Source organism: Brachyhypopomus gauderio, chromosome 16 (genome assembly GCF_052324685.1).
Source record: "Brachyhypopomus gauderio isolate BG-103 chromosome 16, BGAUD_0.2, whole genome shotgun sequence".
Classification (NCBI taxonomy): Eukaryota; Metazoa; Chordata; class Actinopteri; order Gymnotiformes; family Hypopomidae; genus Brachyhypopomus; species Brachyhypopomus gauderio.
The window spans coordinates 18,897,178-18,907,834 of record NC_135226.1 but is presented as its reverse complement, the minus strand read 5'-3'; the positions used below and the strand labels follow the sequence as shown (position 1 = coordinate 18,907,834).

The window sequence follows — 10,657 nt, the reverse complement described above, 5'->3', positions numbered from 1 at the left end:
GATTTGTGGATAGGTTTGAATGCCTAATTTTTAACATGTTCCTGTTAAATGTACCAAACGTTAGTCCCTTCACCGTCTTAAAGCAGTGCAGGACAGTTGTATCCAACATGACACAGACCCAAGACACTGCGTGTACATGTATGGGAAGGTGTGGGGGCAAATGTGTTTTAATATTTGCTCTTACCGCTGTCAAAGAAATAACGGTCTGCAAGGCAAGCGTTTGTTTTGTATTACTTCTTCTCCATAGAATTAGTTTCAGAGCGTACACAGTTGCTGTGGATGCAAATGAGTTTAATATGATTTGATGGTTACAGATATACAATGTACAGGAGACCCTACTGAGACAATTAATTGTAGTTACACACATCACACATCAGATGCCTGAACCCAAAGAGAAGACGTCTCTGAGCAAAGCCTTACTGTGGCACGAACGATGGCTGATTCATGACTGTCAAAGTGATGAAGGGGAATAAAGAGTGAACCTCTGTGTTTACGTGCCACCACCATGCCAAACAATCTCAAGTAAAAGAACTAAAACTTTGGCTCAGTGCTGGGGAAGCTTCTCCAAACAGTTGCCTAGCTACAGGTGGTTCAGTGGTAGTAATTACGCTACAGCAGAGTTAATACTTGGATTACTAAAATAATAGGTATACATTAAATGATAAACAGTAATGAATTAGCAAACCATAAAATGTATTTAAACTGAATACAATACAAGTATAACTTTTAAACCAAAAAGAATGTAGAAAGTAGCTTTTTAAAAAAAACCTATTTTGCAACTTGACTGAGAGAATGAGCTGAACCACTTCAAACTGATTCTGAAAATAAGCAATTCACTACAATCTCTTCAGACCTGTGGCTAAACTAGTAGCGTAGTAAGGCAGCGCCTCCCCAACACAACGTAGGTTGTAACCTGAATGTGGCAGTGTGTATATCTTGCAAGAATGAGGATTTTCATGAAGACACCCAATTAACAGTTCAAAAAGGCTCCTCTCCCTGTCTGTGGAGACACACACAGACGTCTTGCAGAATCATTACACATCCAGTGTGCTGTCTATTCCCAGCAGAGTCTGGGCTAATTTTCCAATCCTCCCAAAGCCTGTAATCAAGACCATTTTGAAGTCTCATCAGTACTTTGAAAAATTTTGCTTTTCAAACAGAGACATAGTCTGCTGTTTGTCCACTGAAGCTTTGACATGGTAATTCAGTTCAGCGTTCAACAGTCCTCTGTCCACCAGAGCTTTCATTCTCCAGCCACTCAGTGCGCGTCCACCTCCTTCAGAGGCACAAGGTTCACTTTCCAATGTCAGTTCCAGAGATATTTGATTACTGTTAGTATAACAGCAGATGGTTCACACTCTATGGGATTACAACCATTTGCAGTCCGTGTGTACATGTCATTACTCAATCATGCAATAAGCAGTGACCTTTAAGACAGAAATATCAGGATTAATACAGAAGCACCTTTGGGTCGGGAGCCACAGCCCCACTAGAACGAAACCGATAACCATCTGGAGGTCTCAGAATACCCACTGTTCTTCATCATTACCATTACATCCAATCCAATGGAATACCAGCTTAGGTTCACCACAGAGGCCTAAACATTCACACAAAGCCTTCAGAGCTCCATGTTGTCAAATAAGGAACATCAATTAAAACAAAAAACAAACAAAAAAAAAACAACAAAAAGAACATGTTTACTCGACCAAATGGTTTTCTTCTCCTTGCGCATGGACTAACACAGCAACAAATATTACAGAGTGCAGCCGTTAATGTGTTCTTCAAACTGTAAAATAACACATACAGACTGACTTCTAGCTTGTCACACGTCCGACATGACGGCTAAAAATTTAACCTTATTACTACAAATGATGGAAACACTCATTTCAAGATCACAGCTTGTTTAATTCATTAATATCTGCTCTAAATGGTCTAGTTTGTCCGAATGAATGAGGCAGAGTCTTCTTCCAGCTCGATTCCTCTCATGTCATCGGGATGGAATGGCCAAGATTAGGTTTTAATGAGTCCTCCTCTAACATTAAAGGGTATCCCAGATACGTGGACAGCCTCTGTAACCTCAGGTCAGGCCGGACATGGTTTGGGCCAGCAGGAAGCAGCTAGCACAGTTAGTGTTGCGTTTCAAACGCCCTGGAACTGACAGTAGGGGTTAGTCCCAAGTCAGCTACAGTGAAAGCCTACAAGATTGTGGGCCAGCAACCAAGCATACCGTTAGGCCCTGACTAAGACGTGGGGGCCCCGGGGCCTTTCCTGACCTCTGTTGGGAGAACAAGCACTACTAATCTCCTTAAACCTCTATTAAAAAACAACAGTCCAGTAGAAAAAAAAAAAAAAAAAAACAACGGTACATGACTGAATATGCAATTTTGGAACTCGAACAGTTTAGAATACTGCCTCTGTTAGAAGGATCATGTTTTTGTGTGAACATGCTTTTACTGCAAAGCCTTGCTAAGAGACTTTTTATTAAGTTGTGGACTTCACAACAGGTGGAGAGAGGTCAGCAGTAATAAACACAGGTGAAGGTGTCAAACTGAACAAGTTAGAGAACTGCAGTGAGATTGCAGCCTATGCTCACACATTACAGGAGACCTGTAGCTGGTGTTCAGAGCTCCCCCCCCCCACTCATCCACTTGTTTTGTTAAACCTTAAGGTTATAGCACAGTTTGCATATAAATTATTGGCATTTTCAATTCATCTATGCTGGTACTAATATGTAGAATACTCCCCCAAAAAATCAGAAGAACAGACTGCATCTAGAGCAAGAGTAAATCTATTTGTCCATTCAGTTAGTTAAAATTAATCATGGCATGAGAGGGAAAATACAATCCAAACTGGCCTAAAAGTAACAGAGCTCTCCTGTTCTTCCCCCTTACAGGTAAACCTTAATGTGGGACTGTGAACATACCAGTAAACTCTAACGCAGGACAGCGCGTCGTACGGAGTTGTGCGCCGGCGACATTCATAACAAAAAAAACTGTTTGTCCTTTACTTGTCTCGCAGGGGCGGGGCCTCCCAGTGGGGGCGGGGCCTGTGTCGGTGGCCACTGCCCTGACTGCCCGAGGTAGCGCAGGGAGCCCACTCCAACATGTGGTGGGTGGTGCGAGGCTTCATACACCCAAAAAGAGTTAGACGAAAAGGGAAAGGCAGGAGGGCAGATCAACAAAACAAACAAAAACACTAACAGACTTAGTTTTATTCATTGAAATGTAAAATGCCTGCTATCAGACAGTCTTTGTATTTTTTTTTTGCCCATTTTTCTCTCTTCGGTAGCAAGTCAGATAGAGTCAGGTCCTTTGAAGTCTGGAGATCATCTGTAGGAAAGTGAGCCTGGTGCCAAAGGAAGGCAGCTTTATCCCCAGGGTGTGTGTGTGTGTGTGTGTGTGTATCCACAGCATTCTCCCAGGGTTCAGGAGTATGAACAGCGCTGAAGAATCTGTAGAGCCATGCAACTCCGGCCCCTTATCCTGCCAGGCGGGAATGTGGATGGGTGTGTGTGTGTGTGTGTGTGTGTGTGTGTGTGTGTGTGTGTGTGTGTGTGTGTAAAGGTGTGAGAAGACAGCGCACGCACTCCTGACGTTAGCCCATACACGAGCGTCCTGCAATGTGACTGTGGGAGAGCAGGAAGGCCTGCACCACCTCGTCCGTGGCCTGGGGGCTGGTGCTAACATCCTCCAGCGCGTCCGCCACCGCAAACTGCCTGTCCCTCAGCCGGTTCCAGTTGGACAGGATGTTGTGGTACTCGAACACCTTCTCGTAGTTGCCCACGGAGTTGTAGAGCTTGATCAGGCCCCTGTAGTCGTACTCCAGGCCGCTGTAGCCCTCGCCGAACAGCTTCTTGCCTGGAGGCCACACATCGCTCACACTGTGACACGCTTGACTTTTTGGGGGACACCTGCGTGCGTCTGTGTGTGTGTGTGTGTGTGTGTGAGAGCGTGCAGGTTCTCACCGATGGCGATGGAGCGTAGGTAGAGGCGTTCAGCGTCGTCGTACTGGTTCATGTCGTAGTTGTACAGCGAGGCCAGGTGACCCACGGACAGGGCCACCTCGTAGTCCTCCTGACCCAGGAGCTGCTCCTTGATCTGGATCGCCTTGATGTGCATCTCCTCCGCTTCCTGTAACACAGTCAGCACGTGGCGTTGGACTGCATGGAAGACAAACTTCAGCCTGGGCCGAACACTACGTATACACACACACACTCACTTCAATGTCAGGTAGGATCTGATAAAAATGTCTTTCTGGCATCACTACAGGATTCAGAGTAACATTAATGCTGTTATGTACATTGATTTTCTTATCGTCTGAATAGCATGAGTAAAAGTTTCAAAGTGTCAGTCGCGCTCCACTCAGGTGATCAGTGGTTAGCAATGTTAGCGTATCATGCTAGTGAACAATATGACTTGCGTCCACCTGTCATTTGGCAAACTAGAACCGCTTCTCTGGAATGGTCAGACAGCTCACCTCAGATCAAACTCGGAGTCTGACCGCCGTACAAATGCTACATTTTCTCTGGCTGCCACGTTTCTCCCAGGGTTCAAACTCAACGGTTGCCATTGTAGCACCGAGCCGGGTAGAGAGGGGCGGGGCGAGCAACAGCTCATTAGCATTTAAAGGGCCAGGCACTCAACCAGCCATTCTGAGCAGGGCGGTTTTGACAGCCAGAGAACGGTGGTGTGGTTTTAGGTCCTTGTGGCATTTTGACCAAAGCACATCACATCACAAGTATTTAAGACTGCAGGCAACTGTGTTAACGTGCGTAAATGTGGTATAACAGATTCCCTTTAACTGAAACACCATCAGGCTCTGGAAAACTTTCACTGGCATTCCACAAGCAGGACATTGAGGTTCTCCATTTCATAAGTAACTTCCAACTTGGACAACTGGTGTGCGGCTGGTCTGGAGACGAGGGAAGATGTTCTGACCTTGAACTTGCGCATGGACTGGTAGAGACGCCCTAGGTTCCCGTAGTGCTTCGCCGTCTGGACGTTGAACTCGCCAAAGGCTTTTTTGGCCAGCTGGAGGGAGGAGAGGTGCAGGTCATGGGCCTCCTGAAGGAGGCGCTCTTCTGCCTCCTTATTATGACAGTCGATGGCGATCTCCTCCAAGATCAGGGCTAAGCAAAGGTGGCATGCGCGCACACACACACACACACACACACACACACACACACACACACACACACACACACACACACACACACACACACACACACACACACACACACCAAAGTCAACGCCTCAACTTTAAAACCTGCTAAAACACTGATATAGTAAAGGGACTTTCCTTCTGCTGAATGGAGACAAAACTGATGAAAGAGGCAGATGAACCCACGTGTGACAAAACACCCCCCCCCCCCCACCCCCCCAGCACAGCGGGGAATGCGCTTGGATCGCCAGGGCAACCATGACTCTGACCTTTCACCCTCTTGGAGGACGCCAGCAGCAGATGGTCTTCTGGGAGAATGTGATTTATGATGTCTATGGCACGTTCTGCGTGAATTCTAAACAAAAACAGCGCAGGGCTTGAGTAAGAACACCGTGGCACATTACTCATCAGACGGGCACTTTTTTATCTGTAAAAGAAACTTTTCCACGAACAGAGGCAGAGTTGTCCCCTTTCTGACCGAACTATTTAAATGGGCTAAAGGCAAAGACAGCAGCAGACTATGTGAAGAAGGGGTAACATTCCTGATAATCAAAAACACTTCAAGAGAATTTGGTCCAAACCCCCCCCAAGGAATATTTACACATAGCGGGATATTGCTCATGACCCATTTGGAGTTTCTCCTAGAAGGAGGTTCATCTTATTTGGTTGAGAGCAACACAGCAAAGTTTACCCCAACCTTCCCTAGTGATATCTGAAAAAATGAACGATGTCGCTGCTCATTTTCAAAGTTGTGCCAGACGGGATTAACAGCGATACCTCTCTCCATCTACAGAACCAGCAGGTCCACAAACAGAACGGGCTACTCACAGTGCATCGTCGAATTTTCCGGAGCTGTACTGGTGCACGTACGAGGAGTAGGCCAGGTCCTCGTGGGCCGTGGCCACATGGATGTTCTTCCCCCCAAACACGGACTGCCGAATGTCAAGGGCAGTCTGACAAAGACAGGCCCACGTGATCAGTAACCTAAATGCCATGTCAAAACATGCAAAAGGTTTGGAAGAACTTCTAACCGTACCTGATATATGGCGACAGACTGACAGATGTTATCCACGTTTAGGAGATAAAAACCATAATCCAGCAGGGTATCTGAGTATTTTGGATGCTTGTGTCCAAAATGTTCCCTGAAAAAATTTAATAATACATTGGTAAAACAATGTGTCCTGGGTTAGTTTTTTTTTTTTTTTTGCAGAAATGCAAAAAAACTAAAGAAAAAGGAATGCAACTCACCGTGCTAGAAATACTGCATGTTTTATCAGCTGTTCAGCTTTCCTGAACTCCCGCTTAACAACACACGCCTGCAGGAATGACCAAGTAGGTGACACACAAGTCTGAACGCACCTTAACTTCAGCCAGCTGTTGTAAAACAACCCATGTCCTCACAGACCTCTGCAGCTAATCTATTTGGTCATTAAACTAGGTGGTCATTTTAGCGCCGACAGGTGCAGTTTGACGGTGCACAAACAGACCCTTGCATGAATGAAATGCGAAGGCTGTGTGCAGCTAAAGGAATACCTTCGAGGCTTGCCTCAGGACATCCACCACCACCTTTACGGGCAAGCCCACCGTGATCTCCTTCATGGCTTCTATACACCACCGGTATGCCTGCAACACCCAGGAGCACACAGTAGAGCTACAACATGGAGCGGCCAACCCCAAAATCTTCATACGTCTGATATCGTGACACAGGGGCTCCTTACCTCATCGTAGTGGCTTTTGGCGAATAGCAGAGCGCACAGTTCTCCGTAAAGGGCTGCCTTGTTGGCATGGTGCCCATGTTTGGCTAGCTTGTCCATGTACGACTGTGCCTGTTTGAAAGTCTCCTCTCCCAGGTGATATTTGCAGTTGCCATTACGGACATGAAGCAACCTGACACAATCCAAACAGAGGTTGGCTCAGGGGTGTGGCTTGGGGAAACAAGCTGGCCAATGATCACAGAGCTATTGCAACTGCTTTCACAGAATATCAAGTCAACCATTATGAAGTTTATCTAGCTTGATGAGCTCAATTCACAACTCCAGCTAAGACAGGGATGACGTTCTTACTATAACTGAAGACGGTACCTCCATACGCCTTCTGTCAAAGATGAGGCCGGCCTGCTATATTTTGCTTTACATTCTCCATGCCAGACAGCTTGGACTAATTGAGCTTATGAAAGAACAATGTAGACTCACCTCACACAGCACTCCACCGCACGATACCAGTGCAAGACTTCATCGTGCAAGGTACACAGCTGCAGACACGACAGGAAAACCTTCTCGGCATCCCCGTACCAGCCAGCGTCTGATAGAAAGCCACCTGATGGGAAGACAGACGTCATCTAGCAACGGTCGACTGGGAAGCACACCAGGTGTGACCCAGGAAGAGAGCTGCTCACCTAGGACGAAGCCAAACTGGATGGCTTTCTCCTTAACGTGAGCATCCGACTCGGCAATGTACGAGCATCTTCTGCTGAAGGAGTTGGCCAAGATTGAGGCCACTTTCACACCGTGGTCCATCAGTGCCTGGAAACAGTGGTGAAGGAGGTGTCTGAGGGGAACAGGAGAAAAGAGTGCTCAGAGACACGGCACGCGTTTACCACACAGGCAAAATAGCTGATAGAAGGTGAAGGGGAGAGAACAAAAAAAAGATATTTATGGTTATTGGTGTAAATGAACGGTAGGATGTAAGTCAATCTATTTAAAAGGACCCAAAATAAACAAAACTTAGTATGGGGTCATTAAACAAGACTTAGCTGTACTGTAACCCTACCAATGAGTTTCATAAATGCCAAACGACATGTCAACCGTGTAAGCTGACCCACATTTACTTGATCCAACAAAAGCAAACTATTAGAAAAGAAAATAATTAGGCCCCAAGACTGAAATACGTCACACAATACAAGGAAGACACAAACCACAGCTTGGTCAAATTGTGAAATACCTTTTGTCAGAGGCTCTGAGGACTTTGGCAAAGACCTCAAGCTCACAGAACTCTCCTCCAAGCTGGCAAAGCCGGCCTTGCTGGTAAAGCTGTGAAAAAAAAATGCCGGATTGATAACACTTATTCTCCATGTGCCACAAAGGCAGACTACCAAGTCTTTCCCTAGGGAAAGTAACAGAGCCAGGAAGCTGGTGTACAAAAACAAAAGGACACTCAGAAACAGTAACAAAAACACAAGGCAGTTTGCGCAACACAAAAGACCTGGACAATCTGTTTTTTTTTCTTTTTGATCAAGCAACATTGACATGCTCTTAAAAATTGCCCTAAAATGATTGAACAAATTGCATAAAGCCATATAATACTCTGGAATTCTGCACCCCTAATGATACATTAATAGTTACATATTTCCCTCAAAGATATTTGGACATGCATTTTTAGCAGTTTAGGCATAACACAAATTTTACTGATTTAATTTAAAATGATTTAGCTAAATGTTTTATAACGACCACTGAAGACATCAGTCACACTGAAACCTCTTGACCCACCATCCATATTTCCACACTAATAATATACATGCAAGAACATATTAACATGTTAATCAATAACATTGATTAGCATATTAATCAATTAATCCTATTGGGCAGTCATGGTCTGGTGGATCGTGTGTGTGTGTGTGTGTGTGTTCTAACTGCACAGATGGGTAAAATGCGGAGGACAAATTTCGACTGGGGTGAAAATCGCAATTGACAAGTGTGGCACATTTACATTTTACAAATAGCAAAAAAAGTTTAAAAAAGACAAAGCGTTAATTAATCAAACTGTAGTTGCAATAACTATGATTGGTTCTTTTGAAGCCATTATATTAAACACGTGTATTAAACAAAGCAGGAGCTGGTGAAGGACTCATTTAGGTGTCACCACAGTTAGTCGAACCCACATGAATTAAAACCATTAAACCAACACGTCCACAGAACTGTCCGTGGACGTAAAACACGTCAAGTGCCCCATAAAAGTACGATTTCTCTCTGAAATCACTCATATTTACATGAACATGACTGTGATGGACAGAGCAGGTGGATAACAAACTAACTGTGTGTCTCAGTGTCTGTGTGGCAGCCAGGTACCTGGTCAGGTAACATCCCCCCCATAGCACTGATGGAAGTCGGTGGCATTGGGGCTTTGGTGGTAATATATTTTGTCAAAAATAAAGATATTTAGTTATCTAGCAGCACCCTCTGTCCTCTCAGCTGGACGGTCCACACCTGTAGGTACGTTATGGGTGGATAAACGGACACACCAGCCCGGGGTGGATTAACAACCCCGCGGTGTTGCCACCAGCTAACGCACCAGGACAGGTCCAACTTTAGCTAGCCGACCTAGCAGCTAACCGAAACGTCCTTCTGCGGGCGCCTCACCTTGTAGTAGACGTCAAACTGTATGTTCTCGGGAAGGGAGCGTATGTCGCGGCGGGAGCGGCTGTAGTTGTCCACCACGGCCGATATAGCGGTGTTGTACAGCGTCTCGGGGACCCACTCCAGCTCCACGGCCGCCATGTTGTTTTCCTTCTTCTAACCCAGCCAACAGCTCCCCCCCCCCTCCTCTCTCTCTCTCTCTCTCTCTCTCTCTTCTTCCCTTCTCTTCCTTCGCTACCTTACCTTTCTCTGTCACTCTTCATACACCTCGCTGACGAGATGAGCGGACGTGTCGAAATGGTTTTTTGTGGGGTTTACGAACACGATCCCATCACAATCTCATGTTTTTAAATCCTCATCCGCGAGAGCCCCCCCTCCCTCTCTCTCTCTGCTCCACCAACGTATCAGGCTCGGCGTGATGACGTTATGACGTCGACGTGAAGGGGACGAGGGCTCGCTAAGCGAGGGGCGACGCCTACTGGCGAGTCGTGTGAAGTTCATCTTTGCTGTTGTTGGAAATAAAAAAATAAAAATGGAATTTCCTACAGATTGCTATTCTCAGTTTGTTTATTTAAACATGGGCAATATACATTAATCAACATTATTATTTCATGATGTAAATGCGCCAGATTTAGCCAAATGGCCAATTTTCATCTGCTGTCCCTGGGCAGGTTGATACACAATACACAGTAGTAGTAATTCAGAGAGAAGTGAAAAAAGAATTTGTACAAAAAATACAGCATAAAACAAAATCAACCATTATGAAAAGGTGAACGTGAAAGTCCTGCAGTTTGAGGCCTTGTCCCAGACAGCACATTATCTGTTCTTGTTTGCTGCTCGCCAGAGAATACTGTTCTAGTTTGTCACATATAAGACAAGATGTTCATCCTTTTATGCTGTAAAACGCACCCCAACACAACCCCTTAACTACAATTGAAAGTACTGGGTGTTAGTAAGCGAAAACTTTTTTTTATTGGTTATCCACTTTTCTAGTAACCCTAGATTCGTAATTTCCCAGCATTTCATACATCTTTACACCACTAGGGCTGGTATTTGATAGCATTATAAACTCTCCAGATCTCAGTGATCAGTTTATGTCCACTACAAATAGATAGGCTATATGTAACAGACGTACAAGTAGGTCG

General features: G+C 45.3%; 1 protein-coding gene across 1 annotated transcript; it reads right to left on the bottom strand.

The window, feature by feature from the left end:
* Window positions 1-274: 274 nt before the first annotated feature.
* On the bottom strand, window positions 275-9,909 carry appbp2 (amyloid beta precursor protein (cytoplasmic tail) binding protein 2). The gene is made up of 13 exons (XM_076977447.1): window positions 9,516-9,909; window positions 8,101-8,189; window positions 7,556-7,707; window positions 7,353-7,476; window positions 6,879-7,047; window positions 6,694-6,783; window positions 6,409-6,476; window positions 6,197-6,302; window positions 5,989-6,113; window positions 5,430-5,515; window positions 4,938-5,128; window positions 3,965-4,130; window positions 275-3,857 (listed from the first exon to the last, which is right to left on the bottom strand). Exons 1-13 carry the CDS (start codon window positions 9,651-9,653, stop codon window positions 3,595-3,597), a joined length of 1,767 nt encoding a protein of 588 aa, XP_076833562.1. The 5' UTR covers window positions 9,654-9,909; the 3' UTR covers window positions 275-3,594.
* Window positions 9,910-10,657: the final 748 nt, after the last annotated feature.

What these genes read in the sequence shown, in the direction of transcription:
- appbp2 (XM_076977447.1), bottom strand. Translation starts at nt 9,653, where the DNA reads ATGGCGGCCGTGGAGCTGGAGTGGGTCCCCGAGACGCTGTACAACACC. An exon ending in CCAGTTTGGCTTCGTCCTAG is followed by an intron (nt 7,477 to 7,555) that starts GTGAGCAGCTCT and finishes TCTTCCCATCAG; the next exon opens with GTGGCTTTCTATCAGACGCT. An exon ending in TCCTGAGGCAAGCCTCGAAG is followed by an intron (nt 6,477 to 6,693) that starts GTATTCCTTTAG and finishes TCATTCCTGCAG; the next exon opens with GCGTGTGTTGTTAAGCGGGA.